This window comes from Geotrypetes seraphini, chromosome 1 (genome assembly GCF_902459505.1).
Source record: "Geotrypetes seraphini chromosome 1, aGeoSer1.1, whole genome shotgun sequence".
NCBI classification, from domain to species: Eukaryota; Metazoa; Chordata; class Amphibia; order Gymnophiona; family Dermophiidae; genus Geotrypetes; species Geotrypetes seraphini.
In genome coordinates, this window is record NC_047084.1 from 123,288,486 (window position 1) to 123,315,329 (window position 26,844).

At 44.0% G+C, this 26,844-nt stretch overlaps 1 protein-coding gene across 4 annotated transcripts in view; it reads right to left on the minus strand.

The window, feature by feature from the left end:
• Window positions 1-26,844, minus strand: part of LOC117357318 (NACHT, LRR and PYD domains-containing protein 3-like) — a 191,077-nt gene that overhangs the window by 44,427 nt on the left and 119,806 nt on the right. For all 4 annotated transcript variants that reach the window (XM_033937704.1, XM_033937711.1, XM_033937695.1 and 1 more), the window contains 2 exons: window positions 16,709-16,795; window positions 13,883-14,050 (listed from right to left, as the gene is read on the minus strand). In XM_033937704.1, coding sequence (XP_033793595.1) covers window positions 13,883-14,050; window positions 16,709-16,795 — 255 coding nt within the window. The remainder of the gene's footprint in view (window positions 1-13,882; window positions 14,051-16,708; window positions 16,796-26,844) is intronic.

Consider the following 26,844-nt stretch of genomic DNA (forward strand, 5'->3'; position numbering starts at 1 on the left):
CCGACTTCACACGCATGGGAGATTTCGTCCATCAGACGCTGCAGGACCAAGCAGAGACCGGTAATGTGGAAGCTATGTGGTCGTACCTGAAATCATCCATACACAAAGCTACTAATCGCTACATAAAATCGGTAGACAAACGGCAAAGAAACAATAAACCCCAATGGTTCACTGAGGAGATCTCGCACTTCATTAAGGAGAAGAAAACAGCATTTCTTTCCTACAAACGTACGCAGAGAAGAGAAACTAAAGTAGAATATAAGACCAGGTCTGCAGCGGTCAAAACAACAGTTAGGGAGGCCAAACTTCGAGTGGAAGAAACTTTGGCAAAAAACATTAAAAAAGGGGACAAATCTTTCTTCAGGTATATTAGTGATAGGAAAAGGAACACAGACAGCATAGTACGCCTTAGAAGACCGGACGGAAACTACGCAGTGGCGGATTCTGAAAAAGCGAAATACTAAATGAATATTTCTGCTCAGTCTTCACCTGTGAGGCACCGGGACACGGACCACAGTTGAAGGCAAAACAAATTGCGGAAGACCCGTTTCAGAATTTTGAGTTCACACCTGAAGACGTCTACAGCGAGCTGACAAGGCTCAAGGAGAACAAGGCCATGGGACCGGACAATTTACACCCAAGAGTGCTTAGAGAATTGAGAGATGTTCTGGCGGAACCGTTGGCCGTGCTCTTCAATCTCTCACTAAGCACGGGGAAAGTTCCGTTGGACTGGAAAACAGCCAACGTCATTCCTCTGCATAAAAAGGGTTGCAAGGCTGAGGCTGCGAACTATAGACCGGTGATTCTCACTTCAATAGTGTGTAAACTCATGGAAACACTAATTAAGCATAAATTAGATACGGTCTTGAATGAGGTGAATCTCCGGGACCCCAGTCAACATGGATTCACCAAGGGTAGGTCCTGCCAGTCCAATCTTATCAACTTCTTTGACTGGGTAACAAGAAGGCTGGACTCGGGAGAGTCCTTAGACGTCGTATACCTTGACTTCAGCAAGGCTTTTGACAGCATCCCACACCGCAGACTGCTGAACAAGATGGAATCGATGGGATTAGGAGTAACACTAACTGCATGGGTTAAAGATTGGCTAAAGGGCAGACTTCAGAGGGTGATGGTTAACGGTACCCTCTCCAAATCATCGGAAGTGACCAGCGGAGTGCCGCAGGGCTCAGTCCTGGGTCCACTCCTCTTCAACATATTCATTAGGGATTTGACTCAAGGGCTTCAAGGTAAGGTAACCTTATTCGCTGATGATGGCAAACTATGCAATATCATATATGGCTACAATCTGCAGGATACTATGGAACAGGACCTCCGTACTTTAGAAAGTTGGTCCTCTGTCTGGCAGCTGGGCTTCAATGCCAAGAAATGTAAGGTCATGCATCTCGGAAATGGAAATCCATGCAGAACTTACACCTTGAATGGAGAAACTTTGACCAAGACTACGGCAGAACGAGACTTGGGAGTGATCATCAGTGCAGACATGAAGACTGCTACTCAAGTGGAGAAGGCTTCATCTAAGGCACGGCAGATGATGGGTTGTATCAAGAGAAGTTTCGTCAACAGGAAGCCTGAGGTCATGATGCCATTATACAGAGCCATGGTGAGACCTCATCTAGAATACTGTGTGCAATTTTGGAGGCCACATTACCGTAAAGATGTGCTCAGAATTGAGTCGGTTCAGCGGATGGCCACTAGGATGGTCTCGGGGCTAAAGGGTCTCTCGTACGAAGAGAGACTGAACAAATTGCAGCTCTATACTCTCGAGGAGCGTAGGGAGAGGGGAGACATGATTGAGACATTTAAGTACATCACGAGACGGGTCGAGGTGGAAGATGATATCTTTCTTCTCAAAGGACCCTCGAACACAAGAGGACATCCGCTCAAACTCAGGGGAGGGAAGTTTCGTGGAGACGTCAGGAAGTACTTCTTCATGGAACGAGTGATAGAGCATTGGAACAAGCTTCCAGTACAGGTGATCGAGGCCCGCAGTATCCCAGACTTCAAGAATAAATGGGATACCTATGTGGGATCACTGCGAGAGTCATATCAATGAATAGGGTCGCTAGGATATAGACTTAATAGAGCAGGTCAGTAGAGTTAAGGGGGCCAGTAGACTTAAAAGGGGGTCAATGGTATGGGCAGACTTGATGGGCTGTAGCCCTTATCTGCCGTCATCTTTCTATGTTTCTATGTTTCTACTAGAGAGGTGAAGGAAGCCAAAAAAGATAAGAAGGACTCTTTTAAAAAATGGAAACGCACGAAGACAACCGAAGCTTGGAACAAACACAAAGATGATCAGAAGAAATGTCACAAGGCGGTGAGGGAGGCCAAAAGGGACTATGAGGAGAAAATAGCACAAGAGGCCAAAAATTTCAAGCCCTTCTTTAGATAAGTAAAAGGGAAAAAACCCGCAAAAGATGTGGTGACCAGGGAAGAAAAGGGTACATCAAAGAAGACAAACAAATTGCAGACAGACTAAATCCTTCTTTGCGTCTTTCTTTACGAAGGATGATACCATAACAATACCAGAAGCAGTGAAAGTGTAATAGAGGATAGCCTCATCACAGTAGAGGTAGACTTGGACCAGATATACTACCAGATCGACAAACTTAAGTGACAATCCCCTGGATCCCCTGGATCCCCTGGATCGGATGGAATCCATCTGAGGGTCTTGAAAGAACTGAAGGTTGAAATCGGAGAACTATTGCAAAAACTTGCCAACCTGTAAATTAGAACTGGACAGATACCGGTCGACTGGAAGATAGCAAACGTCACGCCAATTTCCAAAAAGGATCAAGAGGAGAACCGGGCAACTACAGACTGTGAGTCTTACATCTGTCCCTGGAAAGATGGTTGAAGCACTGTCTTAAGATAGCATAGTCCGGCACTTGGATACACACGAACTGATAAGAGCCAGTCAACATGGCTTCAGGAAAGGGAAATCATGTTTGACGAATTTACTTCAATTTTTTGAGACCGTGAACAAACAAACTGATAGTGGAGAGCCGGTGGACATAATATACTTGGACTTCCAGAAAGCGTTCAACAAGGTTCCACATAAAAGAATTCTCAGGAAACTACAAAGCCATGGAACAGAGGGAGATATACTAAGATGGATAGGCAAATGGCTGGAGAACAGAAAGCAGAGAGTGGGCATAAATGGGAAGTTCTCAGACTGGGAGAAAGTGACTAGCAGTGTAACCCAGGGCTTAGTACTTGGGCCCATCTTATTTAATATTTTCATCAATGACCTAGAAGAAGGAACATCCAGTGAGATCATCAAGTTTGCAGATGACACAAAGCTATGCTGGGCAATCAGATCACAGAAGGATAGCGTGGAACTCCAGAGTGACTTATGTCAGTTAGAGAAATGGGCGGAGAAATGGCAGATGAAGTTTAATGTGGAAAAGTGCAGAGTAATGCATTTAGGAAGAAAGGAACACGAGTATAGAATGTCAGGAGCAACTCTGGGTAAGAGCGAACAAGAAAAGGACCTGGGTGTACTGATAGATAGGGCCCTGAAACCGTCGGCGCTATGTGCGGCAGCGGCAAAGAAAGCAAATAGAATGTTAGGCATGATAAAGAAAGGAATCACGAGTAGATCGGAGAAAGTTCTAATGCCACTTTATAGAGCAATGGTCAGACTACACTTGGAATACTGTGTCCAACATTGGGCTCCCAACCTAAAGAAGGATATAAAACTGCTGAAGAGGATGCAGAGATGAGCAATGAAGCTAATAAAAGGTATGGAGAACTTGGAATACGAGGAATGACTGAGTAGACTGGGATTGTTCTCCCTTGAGAAGAGGAGACTGCGGGGGATATGATCGAGACTTTCAAAATACTGAAAGGAATTGACAAAATAGAGCAGAAAAAAAAGTTATTTACAATGTTCAATGTGTCACGGACAAGAGGACATGGACTGAAGCTGAGGGGGGACAAGTCCAGGAAAAATATCAGGAAGTTCTGCTTCACGCAGCGAGTGGTGGACACCTGGAATGCTCTCCTGGAGGAGGTTATTGTGGAATCCACCGTTCCCGGATTTAAATGCAAACTAGATGAACATCTCCTTACGAGAGGTATAGAGGGATATGGGTGACTAGAATTATGCCAGGTGTACATCTGGCTGGGCCTCTGCGTGTGCAGATCGCCAGACTTGATGGACTGATGGTCTGATCCAGAGATGGCAGTTCTTATGTTCTTAAGACAATGGAGGGCAGGAAGATACAGGAGGAGAAGAGGATACAAGTGATTAGGTGTCAAATAGATGAGTTTTCAGTTTCTTCCAGAATTTGGTGTAATTAGGTTCCATCCTGGTCATTTCAATAAGGTCATTCCAAGTTTTTACGCCTAGAAAGGTGAGCACAGTTTATTTAATACACTAACATAGGGAAAGTGTTAATTGATGTACTAGATGGCGTGTGTTGACTTCAATCAGCCAGTTATAACACCGCTGAGAATTTATTTCCTCAGATTGGCAGAGATCTGCGACTGACTTCACTTCCCCTAATTCACATATTTATATTTATTCAATTATATTTACATTTTCATTCACTATATCATTGTGTGCCATCTCCCAATATACTTAGTGAGGATTTTATTTTGGTTTTGCAAATATTTTCCTCCCTACATTTAAGTGGTCTTTTTTTTGTACTAGCAAGGTATATGTCAAACCATGTATTTTAGACCTATTAACCCTGTCAGCTATCTTTCAAATCTGTCTGTTCTTTATGGCAACCTCGTGTTCTAATTTTCCTATTTTGGTAATAGCCTTATTCTGAACCATGTGCTCTTGAATAACTGTCAGCCTTGCCACACTTTCTACTTTAAGATATGCTGCTTGCCCCTGTCTCTTTGCTACTTGGGGTTCATCGCCCTTATTTTCTTGTACAACGCTTAGAACTTTATGATTAGTGTTTTATCAAATTTTTAATAAACTATGAAACTATAAATCTGGCTGCTCTTTGGGATTCTAGCAGATATGTGTGACCTGAATTGGCCACTGTTGGAAGTAGAGAATGACATGGGGATCGTTTACCACAGTAAACTGTGGTCACTGCAGTAAATCTGCAGTAATGGGGATATTTGCAACTGGTTTACTACAGGAATGGGGCCAAGACCTTTCACCGCCCCGTGGAAGCGGTGAAAAGTCTTGCTCCTGTGGTAAAAAAATTGCACCCATATTAGACTTGGCATCTCCTCCCAAGCTCATCTTGGGCCTATTTTATATTCAGGAGCCAGCCATGCCATGATGAAAACAGAAGGAACCCAAAACCAAAGCCTGAGACCAATGTAATTTGAAGAATAAAATTACCAATCAACAAAAGATAGAAAAAAAAATTATTTTATATTTTGTGATTAGAATATTTCAGATTTGAAATATGTATCCTGCTAGAGCTGGTATTAGACATAACTGGGGATCGCAAAGCCCAAGCTGTGCTTCTTTCGCTTCCAGCTGGCTTAGGGCTCTCTCTCTGACCAGTAGGCAGTTGCTCTAGTTGCTCTCCCCTAACACTATTCCTACCATGTGTGACTGAAATATTCTGTTAGCTTGATTTTTCTATGTAGCATTCTGTAGTAACTTGAAAGGGTCTAGAGAAGAGCGATTAAAATGGTTAAGGGGTTGGAGGAGTTGCCGTACAGTGAGAGATTAGAGAAGCTGGGCCTATTCTCCCTTGAAAAGAGGGGACATGATCTAAACATTCAAGATATTGAAGGGAATAGACTTAGTAGATAAAGACAGGTTGTTTACCCTCTCCAAGGTAGAGAGAACGAGAGAGCACTCTGTAAAGTTAAAAGGGGATAGATTCCGTACAAACGTAAGGAAGTTCTTCTTCACCCAGAGAGTGGTGGAGAACTGAAATGCTCTTCTGGAGTCTGTAATAGGGAAAAACACCCTCCAGGGATTCAAACAAGGTTGGACGAGTTCCTGCTGAACCAGAACGAACGCAGGTAGGGCTGGTCTCGGTTAGGGCACTGGTCTTTGATCTGGCGCGGACTGCTAGGGGCAATGGACCACTGGTCTGACCCAGCAGCGGCAATTCTTATGTTGCAAAGATCTGCAACATGACATAAACACGCTTGAGAAATGGGCTACGACATGGCAAATGAGGTTCAACGTGGATAAGTGTAAGGTGATGCATTTCGGTAATAAAAATCTTATACACGAATATAGGATGTCCAGGGTGTTACTTGGAGAGATTCCCCAGGAAAGAGACTTGGGTGTGCTAGTCAACAGGTCAATGAAGCCATCCGCACAATGTGCAGCGGCGGCAAAAAGGGCGAATAGAATGCTAGAAATGATTAAGAAGGGGATCACGAACAGATTAGAGAAGGTTATCATACCTGGAATACTGTGTCCAGCACTGGTCACTGTACATGAAGAAGGACACGGTACTACTCGAAAGGGTCCAGAGAAGAGCGACTAAAATGGTTAAGGGAATGGAAGAGTTGCTGTACAGCGAGAGATTAGAGAAACTGGGCCTCTTCTCCCTTGAAAAGAGGAGACTGAGAGGGGATATGATCAAAACATTCAAGATACTGAAGGGAATAGACTTAGTATAGACAGGTTGCGCACTCTCTCCAAAGTAGGGATAACGAGAGGGCAATCTCTAAAGTTAAAAGGGGATAGATCCGTACAAACGTAAGGAAGTTCTTCTTCACCTAGAAAGTTGTGGAAAACTGGAACGCTCTTCCGGAGGCTGTTATAGGGGATTCAAGACAAAGTTAGACAAGTTCCTGCTGAACCGGAACGTATGCAGGTAGGGCTGGTCTCAGTTAGGGCACTGGTCTTTGACCTAGGGGCCACCGTGGGAGCAGACTGCTGGGCATGATGGACCACTAGTCTGAACCAGCTGCAGCATTGTTATGTCCTTATACATGTGATACTCTATGCAGAAAACTGGATAGCCCCCATCTCACTGCTGGACTGCTGCCACCAGCATAATATTGGTAATTTGTTAATTAAGTGGCGATCACAAAGACATGGTTCACGGAGAACCATTGACTAGGATGTAGTTACTCCAGGCTCATCTGTTCAGGAAAGACAGGGTAGGAAGAAAAGGAGAGGGAGTAGCAGGGCCGCCATCAGGGCAGTACTACCAGTCCTGCATTCAGGGGCCCGGAACTGACAGGGGGCCCGGGCTCCCCCAGGGTCCTAGGCCACAGTCTAGGGAGGGGGCGGGCCGCCCCAGGTGCACAGGAGAGAGCTGGACGGTGAACCCGCGGAGTTCAATACATCTCGAGCCGCGAGGCTCGTCTTCTATTCCTACCTGCCCTGCCACTCACATATAGCCGATCGGAAGTGTTCCCCGATGTCAGCGCTGACGTCGGAGGGAGGGCTTAAGCAAAGCCTGCCCTCCGACATCAGCGCTGACGTCGGAGAATACTTCCGGTCGGCTATTTGTGCGCGATAGGGCAGGCAGGAAACAGAAGACAAGCCTCGCGGCTCGAGCTCCATTTTGCTGAGAAAATTGCAAAAATGGGCTGGGAGGCAAACGCGGAACACAAAAGGGGGGAGGGAGTGCGTTTTGGACACAAGGCATGAACTTGGGAGAGAGGAAGGGAGGGAAAGAGATGCTGAGGTGGGGGAGGGAATGTGTTTTTGGACACAAGGCATGGACTTGGGAGAGAGGAAGGGAGGGAAAGAAATGCTGAGGTGGGGGAGGGAATGGGTTTTTGGACACAGAAGGCATGGACTTGGGAGAGAGGAAGGGAGGGAAAGAGATGCTGAGGTGGGGGAGGGAATAGGTTTTTGGACACAGAAGGCATGGACTTGGGAGAGAGGAAGGGAGGGAAAGAGATGCTGAGGTGGGGGATGGAATGGGTTTTTGGACACAGAAGGCATGGACTTGGGAGAGAGGAAGGGAGGGAAAGAGATGCTGAGGTGGGGGAGGGAATGGGTTTTTGGACACAGAAGGCATGGACTTGGGAGAGAGGAAGGGAGGGAAAGAGATGCTGAGGTGGGGGGAGGGAATAGGTTTTTGGACACAGAAGGCATGGACTTGGGAGAGAGGAAGGGACGGAAAGAGATGCTGAGGTGGGGGATGGAATGGGTTTTTGGACACAGAAGGCATGGACTTGGGAGAGAGGAAGGGAGGGAAAGAGATGCTGAGGTGGGGGAAGGAATGTGTTTTTGGACACAGAAGGCATGGACTTGGGAGAGAGGAAGGGAGGGAAAGAGATGCTGAGGTGGGAGAGGGAATGGGTTTTTGGCACAGAAGGCATCGACTTGGGAGAGAGGAAGGGAGGGAAAGAGATGATAGTGTACACGGGGAATAGAAGAAAGGAGAATTTTTGGTCATAGGGAGAGAGTGAGGTACAGATAGTGGCATACCAAGGTGGGGGAGGGTGGGGGGGCGGTCCACCCTGCCCCGCCCCGGGTTTATGTCCCAAGGGGGTGCACAGCTGGCCACCCTCCAGTGTTCTCCCTAGGCCGGCAAACTGCGGCTCTTTAGCCACTTGAGTGCCACCGCCGCCATCGGGAACAGGCCGGCGCCGAGTTCTCCATGCTTTTCCCTGTGGGGCCGACCAACTCTCGCCACTTGTGTCAATTCTGACGTCAGAGAGGACGTTCTGGGCCAGCCAATCGCTGCCTGGATGGCCTAGAACGTCCTCTCCGACGTTAGAATTGACGTTGGGTGGCGAGAGTTGGTCGGCCCCGCGGGGAAGAGAAGCAGGGCAAACTCGGCGCCGGCCTGTTCCCGATAGTGGCAGTGGCAGCCTATTCCCCAGTGGCGGTGGCAGCATTTTCCCAATGGTGGTGGCATAGGGGAGGGCAGGGAGAAAGAAAGAAAGGGGGCAGGGTAAAACAAAGAAAAATGGGGCACGGAGAGAGAGAGAAAGACAGACATACAGAACGAAAGAGGGTGTGGAGAGAGAAAGAAAGAAGGGGGCAGGGTGAGAGAGAGAGAAAAACAGACATACAGATAGAAAGGGGGTATATAGAGAGAGAAAAAGAAAGAAGGGGCAGGGTGAAACAAAGAAAAAGTTTGGGGAGGGAATGAGGTCTGGAGGACAGGAAGTGCAACCAGAGACTGATGAAATTACCAAAGGTAGGAAAAATGATTTTATTTTCAATTTAGTGATGAAAATGTGTCTGCTTTGAGAATTTATATATGCTGTCTATATTTTGCACTATGGCCCCTTTTACTAAACCGCAATAGCGTTTTTTAGCGCAGGGAGTCTATGAGCGTTGAGAGCAGCGTGGGCATTCAGCGCAGCTCCCTGCGCTAAAAACCGCTATCGCGTTTTAGTAAAAAGGGAAGGGGAAAATTTGTCTATTTTTGTATAGTTGTTACTGAGGTGACATTGCATAAAGTCATCTGCCTTGACCTCTTTGAAAACCCGCAGAATATAAATGATAATTAACATTTTCTCTGCATACAGCGTGCTTTGTGTTTTTAAATTTTTATTGTTGGTAGATCATTTTGACTTGGCCACAAAGGTAAGGGGGAGGGAGGGGAGCTGCTGAAAGACATTTAGTAATCCTTGCAGGCTTGACTCTGCAGGGAATTATTTTTGTAAAATCATGTTTTGTTATGTGACTGGCATTATTTAGACTTTAATTTCTATGAATGAATAGAATGAAAATGATATAAATTACTTGCTTGTTTTTATGTGCGTGCGCTGAAGGAAAGTGGAGAGAGAGTGGGCTGAGGACGCTGAAGGGAAATGGGGAAGAGAGAGTGGGGAGAAGACGCTGATTTATAAATTGACAATTGTACAGAATATTGTTTCTTTTTTATATTCATCCATAGCTGCATGTTAATGATGTGCTCCTATGCACTTATTTATCATCATAACATATACATCATCATTAACATGCAGCTGTGGATGTGTAAGGACAGGCTGAGGAGGATGGATGGGAAGGAAGGAAGGTGCACATATTAACATATACATTTTTAACATGCATGATGCAGCTATAGGCAAGCTGAGGAGGATGGGATCATACAGATGTGTATGTTCAGATATGCGCTCAGATGTATAGTTTTTTCTGATATATTTATTAAGCTTACAGTATTTATAAAAACACATTTAATACTTGTTACAAAAAATATTGTGCAATTGTGATCTACTTCTGGCCTACAAAGGTCAAAAGAAATCCTTAACTGAGATTTTACATTCAAAAGTGAATTATAGCTACTAGCACTATTATTTATTAGTTATTTATTATGCAGATGTTTGTTAGTTTGTTATTAGTTCAGTATTAGACATATGTTAGTTTAGAATAGATAGGTATAGATTAGTTTAGTTTAGGTTAGGTTAGGGCCCTGCTGAAAGAGTCTACCTTGACGTGGTTGCAGGCTTACAAATATTTTGGTCAAAGAGTGCGGCGACAGAGAAAAGTATGTGTGTATTCGGCCCATAGAAGAAGGGGGGGAGGGGCGGGGGGGGGAAAGGGGTGCGTGGGGGGCCCAATAGGATTGCTCAGTAAGGGGCCCAGAAATTTCTGATGGCGGCCCTGGGGAGTAGCGCTATATGTTAAAGATCATATTAAAGCCACACAACTGCAGGATCTGCAGGGCACAGAAGAGGTACTGTGGATCAATTTGGAAAGAGGGAATGGTGAATATATTTACATTGGTGCGATATACAAGCCTCCTTCACAGATGGAAGATGTGGACAGAGATTTAATAGTAGACATTTAGAATATATCTAAAAAAGGGGAAGTTTTACTAATAGCTAATTTTAACATGCTGGATGTTGATTGGGTATCCCTATTGCGGGGTCCTCTAGAAATACAGAGATCCTGGATTCTCTACAAGGAGAACTGTTCCAGCAGTTGGTAACAAGAACCCACATGGGATGGGGTCATACTGGACTTAGTGCTTACAAATGGGGAAAGTGTTACAGTGGGTGATCATTTGGCATCCAGTGATCACTGCATAGATTGGAGCCCACCGGGACAGACAGGGAAAATGCTTGAGTACCTGATTGTAAAACCGCTTAGATAACCTTGATAGGCGGTATATAAAATCCTAATAAAACATGAAAAACATATTAAGATGGGTATAGAGAGAGCTCATTCAAAAGAAAAGGTTCTAAACTTTAAAAAAACTAACTTTGTTCGGATGGGGATTTTCATTAAGGAATTATTGTTTGGATGGGAACGTCTGGAAGGAGTGGAAATGTGGTGGGCGATAAACCTTTTTGTGAGGCAAGTAAGTAAAAGTAAGAGGAAAAGAAGGTTGCTTTAGTTCTCAAAAGTAGTAGCTGAGAAGGTAAAGAATAAGAGGTTAGCTTTCATAAACTACAAAAGAAGAAGGAAGACGGGAAAATATCTTGAAAAGTTAAGAAAGGCTGGTCATGTAGTCAGGAAAGCAAAGATACAAATGGAAGAAAAAATAGCTGACACAGTAAATCGGGAAGACAAGACAATTTTTAGATATATTAGTGATAGGAAGAAGTGCAAGTGTGGCATTGTGAGACTCAAAGGTGAAAGGAAGAAATATTTAGAAGCTGATAAAGAAAAGGCTGAATGCCTTTCGTTCCTAACCAAATTGTATTTCCTATCCAAATTGTATTTCTAACCTTATTTCCTTTTGTCTCCTGTCTGTCTGTCTGTCTCATTTATCCCTTTTTAATATGCCAATTATTAGTTGATGTTTCTTTGTAATTGCTTTCTTTTCATAAGTATTAATAGTATTGTTAATGGCATTTTTATTATGTTCATACTCTTTTATTATATATATTGTAAACTAGCTTAGAAATTAGATAAGCGATTAAATCAAATTTTAATAAAACCTTGAAACCTTAACAAATATTTCTGTTCTGTGTTCATGACTGAAGCGCCAGGAGCAGGACCATGACCACAGAAGACAAATATGAATAGGGATGAAGGACCCTGATTGATTTTCAGAGGGTTGTGTTTGTGAGGAGCTAGCTAAAATAAAGGTAGACAAAACGATGGGGCCGGATGGTGTACATCCGAGGGTGCTGAAAGAACTTAGAGAAGCTCTGGTGGCTCCGCTGACTGACCTTTTCAATGAGTCTCTAGAGTTGGGAGTGGTACTAGAGGACTAAGGGCAGAAGTGGTCCCTCTCCACAAAAGTAGAAGTAAGGAAGAAGTAGGGAATTATAGGCTGGTAAGTCTGACTTCTGTGGTAAGCAAATTAATGGAAATGCTTTTAAAACTGAGAATGGTGAAGTTTCTGGAATCTGGTGGATTACAGGACTGAAGGCAACATGAATTCGCTAGAGGTAGGTCTTGTCAGACAAATCTGATCAATTTCTTTGATTGGGTGACCAGAGAATTGGATAGAGGGAGTGCGCTAGATGTGGTGTATTATATTTTAGCAAAGCCTTTAACAGTGTTCCACACAGACGTCTAATAAATAAACTGAGTGCCCTCGGGATGGGTCCCAAAGTTACGGGCTGGGTGAAGAACTGATTGAATGGGAGATGACAGAGGGTAGTGATCAATGGAGATCACTCTGAGGAAAGAGATGTTACTAGTGGTATGCCTCAAGGTTCTTTTCTTGGGCCTGTTCTTTTTAACATTTTTATAAACAATATTGCTGAAGGGCTATCAGGTAAGTTTTGCCTCTTTGTGGATGATACCAAATCTACAATAGAGTAAACACCCAGGATGGTGTGAATAACATGAAAAAAGACCTGGCAAAGCTTGAAGAATGGTCTGAAATTTGGCAGCTAAAATTTGATTGTATGTAATGATCTTAAGGTGGCCAAACAGGTTGAAAAAGTGACGGTGAAAGCTAGAAGGATGCTAGGGTGCATAGGGCCAGTAGAAAAAAGGAGGTATTGATGCCCATATATAAGACTTTGGTGAGACCTCATTTAGAATATTGTGTACAATTCTGGAGGCCGCACCTTCAAAAAGATATAAAAAGGATGGAGTCATTCCAAAGGAAGTCTACTAAAATGCTGCGTGATCTTCATCATAAGGCGTATGGAAACAGACTTAAAGATCTCAATCTGTATACTTTGGAAGAAAGGCAGGAGAGGGGAGATATGATAGAAATGTTTAAATACCTACATGGCGTAAATGCGCATGAGTCAAGTCTCTTTCATTTGAAAGGAAGCTCTGGAATTAGAGAGTATAGGATGAAGTAATCTAAGGAAATACTTTTTTACAGAAAGGGTGATAGATGTGTAAGAGTTGATGGAGACAGAGACTGTGTCTGAATTCAAGAAGGTGTGGGATAGAGTCTCTTTCATTTGAACAAAAGCTCTGGAATGAGAGGGCATAGGATGAAGTTAAGAGGAGAAATCTAAAGAAATACTTTTTTTACAGAAAGGGTGGTAGATGTATGGAACAGTCTCCCGTAAGAGTTGGTGGAGAAAGAGACTGTGTCTGAATTCAAGAAGGCATGGGATAAGCATGTGGGATCTCTTAGAGAGAGGAAGAGATAATGGTTACTGTGGATGAGCAGACTGGATGGGCCATTTGGCCTCTCTCTGCCGTCATGTTTCTATGGTTTTAAGTTGCTGATGAAGTAGAGGTATGTATACTAAAGATTATAGTCAAATAATTTTTATTAAAGTCAAACAATCAAATACAACACAGATTCCATCAAACTTTTGTGGAAAGAAAAAATGGAACCCCCTATCCCTTCCCTCCCTCCCCCCTGTATACTAAAGATTATAAGGTTTTGCTCAAGGACCTAAAACACTCTATTGCTAAGAGCTAATTATTGGTGGATGAAGATGCCCTAACTAAACCTTCCATCCTCCTAATCTGTTTAAAAGCCTATAAATCAAAGCTAGGGCTGGGGAGGAGCAAATGAAATCAAACAGAGATTTATAGTAAGTGCTAGTTGTGCTCTTATCTGATGTTATCTGAAACAGTTCAGTTCAGTTAACTGCCTTGTTAGCAGATGAGCCATTCAGTCAAACTCACTGCAAATCCTGCAGGCTCTTCGAAGTCAGAATGAGATGAACAAAGCTGGATACAGACTGTGCCGTGAAGGCATTTCTGGAGAGGTCAAGCTTCAGAAGTGAGGTGTTGTCTTTGAGAGCGGCACAGAGCTCCTCCGCGCAGGCATCTGTCAGGCTATTATCCCAGAGACTGTCAAGAGAAGAACAGAAGCACAGTAAGGGGTGGGGGGCACAAGGAGGGCAGAGTGCCCTGGCGCCATTTTGGTGGAGGCACTGGCATCTCTCCTTTTCACCCAGGAAAGGTTCAGCCAGGATTAAAGAGGTATGGGGGCACAAGGCACAGCGATGCCATGCTCTTCTGCCCCAGACACAAACTCCCCTCACTACGCCACTGCTGACTATCCAGCTTCTTACCCAGGTTACCAGATTCAGAGTCCTGGCCTGTTTGTTTTGTAATTTTTTGATGAGTAGCTGGGAATTGAGCAGGGAGAAGATACACCTCATACTCTCTGGGCTGAGTGACCTTAGGAGAAAACATGTAGTCTCAGAGGCTAAAAATCTTTCTTTATATCCCCTGCTCAGTCTCTAGTAATTTGATCTTATTTATTTATGTAATTAAAATATTTATATCCTTCTCTACCTGACAGTTCTTCTCTGTTCTGTTTATTTTGACATCTAACTCTACACAGGTATTCACCTCCTACCCTTTATACTAGTCTTTTCTTCCTCTTCTGTTTATTCTAGCCTCTAACTCAGGGGTGCCCAAATGGTCGATCGCAATCAACCAATAGATCGCAAAGGCTATGCAATTCGATCGTGTTGCCTTTGCAATCTTGTTCTTCCTGCCTCCCCGAGCCAGGCCAGGCACATACAAGCGCCGGACCCATAAGCCTTCACCTCTGATGTCAATTCTGACATCAGAAAGGAAGTTCTGGGCCAGCCAATTACTGCCCGGCTGGCCTGGAACTTCCTCTCCGATGTCAGAATTGATGGATGCACCTATACACCACCCTCCTTGATTATGACATGAAAAGAACTATCTCTTCTGTCAGTTTCAATGAATTTAATAATAGATCCACTGCCAGAACACACAGATCTAACTTTTATTCTAGAAGAAGCTTCAAACCCAAACCTAACTTCCTACTTGTAGCTGTCCCACCTTCTGAAACACAACCTACACAGGTGGGAGGGATATTCCCAAACTTTATAAGCAAAAAACTATGGGTGGACACCACAGATTTCAATGTAACCTGGAATGGATGGATTCTAGCCACACAAGGTATTTCTGGCAATATTCCAGAAAAACTACAAATCAGACAAACCTTTTATTTTGCTGGAATGAACCCCAAATTTTAATTTTCTCTTTGTTACAAGGGGGGCTGCGCCCCCCTTGACCCCCCCCTAGGGCCTTTGGCCCCTAAGGTTAATAATCAACTCTGAACCCTATGAATTTCTGGGGACAGTGCTCAAATACCCCAGGGGGATTATTCCACCATATGTATTTGTTTATTCTTCTATGTAAAGCAGGCATTCTCTGCACTGCATTCTCAAATGTATACCATTCTTGTGCAAAACAATTACTTGTAATAAAAAGCCTCTTTGCAACAAATTCTGTAAAGCCTCCTTTTATGGGTACCTGGTGTGGGTATCTATCCCCCTTGTGTGTGTGTGTGGGGGGGGGGGGTAGGGGAAAGGCTTGTGGGCCCAGTGCTTGTACGTGCCAGGCCTGGCTCGATGAAACAAGATGAAATTGGCGTGCTGGCTTGAGGGAGGCAGGGAGAGAGAAAGAATTGGGGAAGTGGAGAAATCAGCGTGATGACTTGGGGGGCAGGGGGAGAGAGAGAGAAAGAAAGACAGGCAGGCAGGGGGAGAGAGAAAGAAAGACAGAAATCAAGAGGGGGCAGGGGGAGAGAGAAAGAAAGAAGACAGAAAGAAAAGGGGAGGGGCAGAAAGAAAGGCAGAAAAAAAAAGAAATATTGGATTTACAGAAGAAGGAAATGCAACCAGAGATTCATGAAATCACCAGACAAAAAGGTAGGAAAAATGATTTTATTTTCAATTTAGTGATCAAAATGTGTCCATTTTGAGAATTTATATCTGCTGTCTATATTTTGCACTGTGGCACCCTTTTACTACACCACGATAGTGTTTTTTAGCGCATCGAGAGCAGCGCAGGGCATTCAGTACAGCTCCCTGCACTATAAAACTGCTATCACGGTTTAGTAAAATGGGAGGGGGTATATTTGTCTATTTTTTGTGTAGTTGTTACTGAGGTGACATTGCATATTTTAAAGTCATCTGCCTTGACCTCTGAAAAAACCCCCGAATACAAATGATAATCAACATTTTCTCTGCATATAGTGTGCTTTGTGTTTTTTAAAATTTTATTGTTGGTAGATCATTTTGACTTGGTCATTTTAAAAGTAGCTCGCAAGCCAAGAAAGTGTGGGCACCCCTGCTCTAACTCTTTACCCTAGTGACTCCCCATTCCTAGACTCCCCTTCTTCTTCAGTCCTCTCTCCTCTGTTTAGTATGTCCTATCCCTTTACTTGGGTATTTATGCGCCTCTTATCTTAGCTGCTTCCTTCTTATTCAGGCCTCTTTGCTATGTTTATTCTGGCCACTAACTCTATCCCAGTATTCACCCTGCTCTTATCCTAGTTTCTCCCTTCTTCCTCGTATCTCTCTTCTGCTATTTCTGACCTTGAATTCTTTACCCAGGTATTTACCTCTCTCTTATGCTAGCTTCGCACTTCTTCTTTCGGTCCCTCTGTTCTGTTTATTCTGCTCTGTAATTCTATGTATTCACCTTCCCCTTCTTTTAAGGTTCCTCTCTACTCATTCTTACCGCAAGCTTTTTATTTTGCAATTGGGATGCCTCAATGCTTCCAGCATGCGTTTCACACCCAAGTCTCCAATCTGGTTGGATCCCAAGCTATATAAAGATAGACAAAATGAAAGCATGAGACGTAAACTGATAGTAATATATCTTTGACAGAGCAAAATAGAGGCACAATTCTCCCAACACAAAATGTAAATTAATCCATCTACAAACTTTTAGCCTATGTGAGCAAGTTTAGCATCATTTACCATTTAATTGTAAACCGCTTTAATTTTTGTGTAAAAGGCAGTATACCAAGTTTAAAATAAACTGTAAACTAACCATTAGGCCTACTCCTCCACTCTTTTGGGATCTTGCTAAGTATTTGTGACCTAGACTGGCTACTGTTGGAAATAGGATACTGAGCTTGGTTTGACTCCTCAGAGGAATTGCTATATCTGAATTTAAGAAGCATTGGGCAAACACAGACAAGTCAGTGTGTGTTCTAAAAGCTAGCCATAGTATTTAAATTAGGCAAGAATGCTCAGCATCTTTATCGAGACAGGGAGTATTGCTGAACGTCCACTGGAACCATCTGTTGATTTCTGGATACTCTGATGCTCAGGAGGTCTTGCAGCCCATCTGCATATTCCAGCATTCTCCAGGGTGACTCACAGGTCATCCTAATTCACTCAGGATCTCACTCTAGGTGCCCAGGGATCCCACCGGCCAATTCCCAAGTGCTGATGAGATCTTGCACCCTTCTGCATATCCTTCCTAGCATTTTCCAGAGTCCACGCCAATCCACTAGGGCCTATGCTCCAGGTGCCTGCATCAGAGGAAAGGCTTATGGGTCAGGGGGCCACATGTATGTGGCATGCTCCTTAAACTTATTGAGATTAGTGAATGTCTTATTATGCCCCCATTTTTGCTGAAGGGAGCAAAGTTGCTTTTTGATCAGGGTTAGCTTTGCAGAGTACCATGGGTTCCCCATTTAATTTTATTGAACGCTTACAATTTATGATTGGCGTTTTATCAAAATTTTAATAAACTTGGATAAATAGTAGTAGCAATAGCAGCTTGCCTTTGCACCATCCAGTCAGCCTGTAAAAATATTCAGTGGCATTATCCAGATAGAGCCTGATGAGCCCTGTCCTTCCGACACACCTAGCCAGTCAGACTTTTAGGATATCTACAATGAATATGTGTGAGGGAGATTTACATACCAGGAAGGTAGTGTAAGTAAGTGTCTCATGCATATTAATTGTGGAAATCCTGTAAACTTGACTCTCTGGCTGTATCCTGAGGACATGGTTGAGAACCCTGAGCCAATACAATTATCCAGATAACGGACACTTATATCCAGATAAATGCCAGGTACTGTTGACCTGAATTGGCCACCATGAAGTTGGGCTACTTGGGTAGATGGACCATTGGTATGACCCAATAGGGCTATTCATATGTTCTTAAATGCCTTTGAATGTCAGGCCCAGATGATCTCCAACTGAGAAGAAGGGATTGTAGAGCTAGGTAGTTTGTAATAATAATAATAATAATAATTTTATTTCTTATATACCGCTATACCATAAGTTCAAAACGGTTTACAACAAGAATCGTGCAGTGAGAGAATGCAGTGATTACAGCAAGAGACATGTTTACAACAAAATACATATGTTTGGAACAGGATACATAAGATTAGGGCGGCTTGCAAGAAGATACATGCAATGAGAACTCAGGATGTTTGCAACATGAAGCAAATGTTTTAGATCAGGTTACAGTACGAAATGGTTTAGAACAGTGTACAAGAGATCAAAGCTGTTTACAGGAAGATATTTGCAATGTGAATAAGAGAGGATTACAGCAATATACGTCGAATAGGGGAAGGGTGAAGGGAGAGAAAGGGCTTTCAGGGAGGTAAAATTGGCAGATGGGGAGAACTCAGGTTGCGTTAAAGAGACGGGTCTTCAGTGATTTTCTAAAGTCAGCGTATGATGTGGCCTCGAGTATTGGTTTTGCTAGCCATGTGTTCAGTTTAGCTGCCTGGAATGATAGCATTCTGTCTAGGTACTTCTTGTAGTGACATGATTTCAGAGATGGGTAATTAAAGAGGTTTGCTCTTCGAGAGGTCTTATTTGGGCAGTTGGTGAAGAATTGGAAGACGAGGTAAGTTGGTAGCATCCCGAAGACTGCTTTGTAGCTGATGCAGGCAAACTTGAAGAGTATTCTGGATTCTACCGGCAACCAGTGGAGTATTTGGAAGTATGGGGTGATATGTTCCCATTTTTTTAATCCGAAGATGAGTCGGACTGAAGTGTTTTGGATTAAGCTTAGCTTGTGAAGTGTCTTTTTATAAGCTCCCAGATATATGATGTTGCAGTAGTCCAGTGTACTCAAGATGGAAGCTTGTACGAGTAGTCGAAAGGATGATTCATCGAAGAATTTTTTGACGGTGCGGAGCTTCCATAGTGTTGAAATATTTTTTTTGAACATTAGATCTGTATGCTTTTCTAGGGTTAGATGTCTGTCAAGAGTAACTCCTAGTATTTTTATAGATTGGGCAATTTCGTAATCTCGGCCATTCACGTGAATCTTGTTGTCTTTTATCTGTTCATTGGGAGAAGTCAGGAAAAATTTAGTTTTTTCTGTGTTCAGTTTGAGTTTGAAGGCCTTCATCCAAAGTTCTATTTGGTTTAGGGTATTGGATAGGAGATTAATGAAATTCGGCGACAGATCGGATAGTGGTAGCACAACAGTGATATCGTCAGCGTACACGTGGAAGTTGAGATTTAAGCTCTGTAGCAGATGTTTCAATGAGATGAGGTAGATGTTGAAAAGGGTCGGTGACAACGGGGAGCCCTGGGGTAGTCCGCAGTTGTTATTCCAGCTGAAAGAGAATTTGTCTTCTTTGAATACTTGATAGGATCTGAGTTCGAGAAATCCCTGGAACCAATTGTGAGTGTTTCCTGTGATGCCTATTGATTCAAGACAGTTCAGCAAGATGGAGTGGTCAACTAGGTCGAAGGCACAGCTTAGGTCCAGTTGGAGAATCATTGCATTGGAGCCTTGACTGAGAAGGGAATGTAGATAGTTTAGAAGAGAGGCCATTATAGTTTCAGTGCTGAAGCCGGGTCTGAAACCAGATTGGTTATTATGCAGTAGATTGAATTTGTCTAGATAGGTATTTAGATCAGCATTTACCAGGCCTTCCATTAATTTGGCAGCCAGAGGGATGTTTGCGACGGGTCTGAAATTGGAAATGTTGTTGGATGCTTTTTTTTTGTTCTTTTTTATAGGAGTTATAACAATTTGGCCCAGGTCTTCTGGGAACTTGCCAGCGGATAGTTGTAGGTTGATCCAGTATAGAAGTTTGGCTTTGAAGTTAATGGGGGCAGATTTCATCACGTTTGGGGAGCAAGGGTCCAATCTGCAATATGATTTGGCGTATTTGTTGTAGTACTTGATGAACGTTTGCCAATCAGTCCTTGATGTTTGACCAACTCATGTCGGCTTTAGAAGAGTCAGGGTCCTGGGGGATAGCGTAGTTCCAGTGGGAGTCTTGGGTGCTTGGTAGGGCATGTCTTGATTTTGTTATTTTTGAGTTGAAAAAATCGGCCAGGTCGTCTGCTGTGATCGTGGATTCTTCTACTGGGTTTGTGTAAGGGTGGGTATCGTACAAGTCATTGACTAGTTTGAATAGTTTGTTGCTGTTTAAGGAGGTGTTACCTATAATGTGGGCGTAGAAAGTTTTTTTCTTCTTTATGATAGTGTTTTTGTAGTTTTTTAGCATTTGGCGCCAGGCATTTCTAGACTCTGGTGTTCCTAACTTTGTTCATTTCCTTTCTAATCTTCTTAGTTCTCTCTTTATCCCAAGGAGCTCTGGATCAAACCAGCCCGATAGGTTTCTAGGTCTAATCCTTCTTTTCTTCAGTGGGGCCATTTCATTTAGGATTTGGGTGCTGGTGGCGATCCAGGAGTTCATGAAGTGATTAGGATCCTCGTCATGGTTGTGGATAATATCGTAATGAGACCAGAATTCTATGGGACTGAACTTGCCTCTGCTTGTTTGAAATAGTGTGGATTTGTTCTTAGCTTTCATTGTAGTTGATATCTGTTGCCATTCCAGCTCGAAGTTTCATATTTTGTGGTCAGACCAAACAAAGTGAGTCTGACCAGGTTTCTGATATCCATCGGATCATAGGATTTGATGTGTTTATTGCGGTCAGTGATACTATGTCCAGTTGGTGGCCTTTTATGTGGGTTGATACCGGAGGAGAGTGAGTGAAGCCTAGTGAGGTTAGAAAGGACCAGAATTCAATGGTCTCTGGTAGATCTGGATTCTCTAGATGTAGGTTTAGATCTCCGCATAAGAGGTTGTAATGTCCTCTTAACGAATTGGTTAACAGGAACTCCTGAAATTCTTCTTTGGCTGAGGACCATTTTTGAGGGGGAATATATGCCAGAGTGATAGTTAGGGAGTGTGGATAAGCCGGCGCCTGTGGATATAGTAGGCTCCGGTTCAAGCACACAAATACTCACGCCGACGTGCTTCCATAAAGTTGGAAGTCCTGCTGGTCTCAATGTTCATTGGTAAAGCATGAAAACAGAAATTCAAAAGAGTCAGTTTTAAAGTTCATGCTACAAGTCACTTTTATTGTGGGCTTATATTGGGAGCCAACTTCCCTTCAGTCTGGACTCCAAGTCACCAATACAAGTTCCCAAAAACAAAACCAGAGTTGATGAAAAACAGTATGTCTCAGCTCTCATCTCCATACAGGTAAGTAGCCAAAACCCTTTACACAAACGTTTGTCATCAGTGGCCAAGATAAATCTTCAAAACAATACTGTTATCTTCAAAAAGAGAGGCAGTTAGCAAGGTTGCTATTAGCACTGCCTGTAGTGCTGTATCCAAGCCTGAGAGTAAAATAGGCTTGGCCCCAGCCAGCTCCAAAGGAGTTGGTGGGGGAGGGGAGTAAGCGAATCCACCAAAATATCTGCTAACACAGAATGCCCAAATGGCCCCACAATCCCATCCAGATGTACAGTGGATTCTCCCCACACTTACTTCCTCATTCTTCAGCATTCAAACATCAAAAGTAAACTTAACAGAGCAGATTTCTCCAATTAAAGAAAAACGTTTTTTCTTTTCAAAAGTTCCCTTACAGGGAGAAGTGCAGCACTGCTCTCTTTCTTCCCTCAAGTGCCAACAGCTGCTGTGAAGCAAACCAAACAATTTGCTCACCTGAGCTGGAAGAAAAAAAACCCAAAAGTTTCACAAACATGTATCCTATTATTCTTCCATAGGCATACCTTCAGGACAAACTGCAGATTCCTGGCAATCCATAAATTCAAGCTCTGCTTGCTGGTTAGTCTCAGGGTCAGTATCAAACTCTAGCATTTCCACATCAGTAGAGCTGTGAGGATCAGGAGCATTGTCCTGGATACCTCCTTCCTGAGCAGGCTCAGGGCAGACTAACTTTCTCCTCCTAATAGCAGCCTCTAAAGTGTTCAGCCGCCCACACCCTGCTCTCTGAGGGGGAGGAGCTGCCTGTACACTTTGCCTAGGTTTTCTCGGCTTGCTGATTATCTCCCTCAGCTGAGAGTTGGAGGAGGGAGGGAGGTTCCAAGGAGACTGCCCAGGGCCCTTCTCTTCACTTTCCTCTCCTCCCTTACAATCAGCATTTTCCAGTTTAAAGGGAAATGCAGCTATTTCCCTTCTCCTGGTCACAACCCTATCCCCATGATTCGCTCTCTGTATGACTGGGCTGGCTTTAGTGGGAGCCAAACCCGGTACAGGCAGAGCATCGGGGATAGGATTGTGACAGGAGTCAGCTAGAAGTTCTGAATGAAGCTTTAGAGAAAGGATTTCCAAGGTGGAGGAAGATTTAGAGCTTAGTATGGTGCAGTTTAAGTTATCCTTAAAGATTACAGCCAGTCCACCACCCCTGCCTCTTTCTCTTGCTAAGGAAAGAATTTTGAAGTTAGGGGGGAGGCATTCTTGGATGATAATGTCTTCGTCCGAGAGTAACCAAGTCTCCATTAGTATGACGAAGTCAGGGTCGATGTCGGTGAGCCAGTCGTGAATTAATTGGGATTTGTTCCTCATGGATCTTATATTTAGGTAGGAATCTCTGAGGTTAGAGTAGCATAGTGGGATAATGGGGGGGAGATGGGAAGGAGCTAAGTTTTTTAGTACTTGGGTTTTTTGGTATATGGTCTGGAAGGTCTGTGGAATGTGTCAGGATTGGGATCTCTGAAGGGGTGGGGTCTGGGTCATCAAGGGTTACCTTGATTTGTGTTGGTGAAGGTTTGGGCTTGAAGTTATGTGTAGAAGAGTAGGAGGTGGGGGGATGGAGTAGGTAGGGGGGGGCGGTTGCCTTGCATCTTGAACCAAGTAGGTATAAGGTAATAAGTAGTATGCACATGCTGTGGTGAAGGAGCACCATGTTGTTGCGGTAGAATTGCAGTAGTGCGAGAGCCGACTAGTGGCTTATTTGAGAGAGGGAGAGGGCGTGTTGGCGGGATACTGCAATAGTGCAGTGACTTACTTAGGAGTTGTGAATGAACAAGCTGATTCAACAGAATACCGGTTAAACGATAATACAGTAGTGAGTAATCTGCCGTGGAGACAGATGAACAATAATGTATTGTTTATAATCATACATAAGTCATGCCGCACTTGGCCGTCTTTTTGGCAGATAATTAGACATTGGTCATGTATCCAATAGGTTGTCCTTGAGTACCTAGATGTTTAAATAATAGTCATGCAGTGAAAAGATTGACAGTGAGTAGATATTTAGACATTTAACTGAGTAAGGAAATAAGAAATAGGTCGGGTTGCTGTCACCTGACTTGGAGTGCGACTGGAAAGGTCGGGAGTTCAGGAGATCAAGGAGTCATTAGATTCTTGTGGGCGCAGGCCGTTTCATTGTCATGCGCCTTCGTCGGCGCGCCGAACGACAGCGCGCCATTGGCGCTGGGCCTTTTTAGCCTTCTGTGTCCCGGCTGGTTCGGGGGGGGGCGGAGCAGGGCTCCCACGCTCCGAAGATGGCCCCAATCTAGCTGGCTGGTGGTGAGGTGCAGGCGCTGGGCCTTTTTAGCCTTCTGTGTCCTGGCTGGTTCGGGGGGAGGGGTGGAGCAGTGCTCCCACGCTCCGAAGATGGCCTCGATCTAGCTGGCTTGAGAAAAATGACCATTTAACCCTAACCTCAGTTTTCTATTCGATAATCAATTCTTTATCCACAACTGAACTTGAAGTACCAGTACCTGTATGTAAACTGCTTTCAGTGTAATAAAACTACAAAAAGGTGGTAAGCAAGGCCCAGTCCCTTTCCCTTTCAAAGTTTTGTGTGTTAGTACCAATATTTTATCTGTCTTTCCTATATATTACCATATTTTTCGGGCCATAAGATGCACTTTTTCCACCCCCAAAAAAGGGTGTGGAAAAGGGGGTACGTCTTATGGGCCGAATACACTGTGCCCTCCCCGGTACCTTTTGTAGTGGTGGTCCAGCGCGGTCTCCAGGACGGCTGCCTGTGTCTTTAGCTAGCAGAGCGCTGCAGGAGCACGACCTTTGCACTTCCTGCCTGGTCCCACGCCGCTCTGTGATTGGCTGCAGTCTGAACCAAATTTTTTTTACTTGGTTTTTCCTCCTTTACGGGTGGGTGTGTCTTAGGGTCCAGTGCGTCTTATGGTCCGAAAAATATGGTCATTTATTGTTACTATTAAGCAACCCCTCCCTGAGACTGTCGTAATTTGATTTTTATAATTCAGTATATAATTTTAGTCCTCCCTCCCCCACTCCCCTTAGCATTCTCCTTTCCTGTTGTACATCAACAATAGAAAAATTAAACAAATTATAGCCCTGCTTTCCACAAGATATAGCTTGAGCTGCCTCTGTACCCTTAATAAGCCCTGCATCACCCTTTCCTTCAGCCTTCAGAGAGCTTGTGATATATATATCATTATCTTTCAACAAAACCTTACTCTAACCAACAAAAAAATGTCTAGAGCTCCTTAAGAACCCGTCAAGTAGCCTTATTAAACAACAAATATCCCTATCTCAGCCAAATCCAACATCCTTCCACATACCAAACAATGCAGAACAATTTAATATCCCAACATACCACATTCCACAGTGTATATGAAACCCACAGATTCCACTGTCTACACACATCTCTGCCTTATCCTGCTTTGCCTACAGCCAGGGATAGTGCTCTCAGAGGTAGGGGACTGCCTACCTATGAAAAAGGCACCAGAGATGTAGTACTAGTCCCTTAAACCCTACATTTCTACCCACTGCTGGGGCTGGTCATTCAGGGCAATCATTTCCATGATGCACAAAGTCACCACTTTCAGTGCTGCCTATTACTTTCTATCAGTTGAGACGAATGCTTCTGCCATATGACTTTTGATCTGTGGCTCAAGCATTGCTACTAGCGTGACTTGATTATTGTAATATGCTCTATCTAGGTCTGCCTAAAGCTAAATGTAAAGCACTACAAAGCTGATGAATTCGGCGGCAAGACTGATTGTGGGAATACCAAGGATAGCGCATTCTTTGCCTTCCTCTCAATTAAAGGATGCACCCATAAGAGATTCATCAACAGACTCCTACCCTACCAAGCAGCCTCCAAAGATCCCTAATGGAGCCAACTGGTCCGAACATCAAACTCTTACATGCACTTCAGATCCTAAAAACGCTCCTCTTCCCTACACAGGACGACCCATCTTAAATTTTCCATGAAAAGACTCCCAACTCACTGACTCTCTATTCCACATAGTTGCTCTAAGACAGTGTCCCGCAAACTTTCTCAAGCTGCGACACAGTAAAGGTAGTGGTTGTCATTGGGGACTCTCTTCTACAGGGAACCGAAGGACCGGTATGCAGACCAGATCTACAATCAAGAGAGGTCTGCTGTCTACCAGGAGCCAGGATCCGGGATGTGACCACCTGCGTAGGAAAAATTATCAAGCCCCAAGACCACTATCCGATGCTCCTCATCCATGTTGGGACAAATGACACAGCCAGGAACTAACCAGAGAAGATACCGGAAGACTTTAGAACCCTAGGGGAGAAGCTGAAACAGATGGAAATACAAGTGGGTTTCTCCTCCATCCTACCAGTAAGAGACAAGGGAAGAGCTAGAGAAGAACGGATCAAGAGGGCAAACGAGTGGCTGTGGGAATGGTGCAAAAAAAATGAACTTTGCTTCTTGGACCACGGAGAGACACTGCAGGGACTGCAGGGACCAGATGGGCTACACCTAACCAGAAGAGGGAAGAACGTCCTGGGAAGACGTCAAGCTCACCTACTCCGGAAAGCTTTAAACTAGGTGAGCTGGGGGAGGGGACCCACTCTCACACTAGTAGGGTAAGTAACTCCATCTTGGAGCCTGAGGTAAGTAATCACGCGAGTACTGATAGGAATATTGAAAGGGACACAGGCAACACTAAGAGCGGCAAAGGCATGATTGAGGGGAACAAACTATCTAAGATGAAAAACACTCCAGGCAAACAGAAAGAGTGGACGGCCATGTACGCTAATGCCTGTAGCTTGGGCAATAAAATTCTGGAACTGGAAACAGAAATAAGAAACGCTGACCTTGATGTGGGGCAATATCAGAAACGTGGTTCTCGGAGTCCCATGGATGGGATATGGTTATACCAGGATATAACTTACTCCGTCACGATAGACAAGGCAAATCAGGAGGCGGAGTAGCTCTATACATTAGAGAGGACATCAAAGTTACTAAAATCACAGACATCAAGTATACAGGAGAATCCCTCTGGGTGAACCTTGCCAGGGGCAACAACAAATGCCTATATCTTGGTGTTGTGTATAGACCACCAAGACAAAAGGACGATGCGGACCAAGAACTAATTGAGGACATTGAGACCATCACACTGTGAGGTGAGATGGGAGACTTCAATATGCCTGATGTGGACTGGAACAAACTTTCCGCCACAACCAGCGGCAGCAAAAGGCTACTAACCTCCATACGAGGAGCACACCTCAAACAGATGATGTTTGAACCCACCAGGGATCAGGCGATCCTGGACCTGCTGCTCACCAACGGGGACAGTATCACAGAGGTATCAGTGGGAGAAGCTTTGGCCTCCAGTGACCACAACACAGTGTGGTTACACCTAAAGAAAGGAACCAC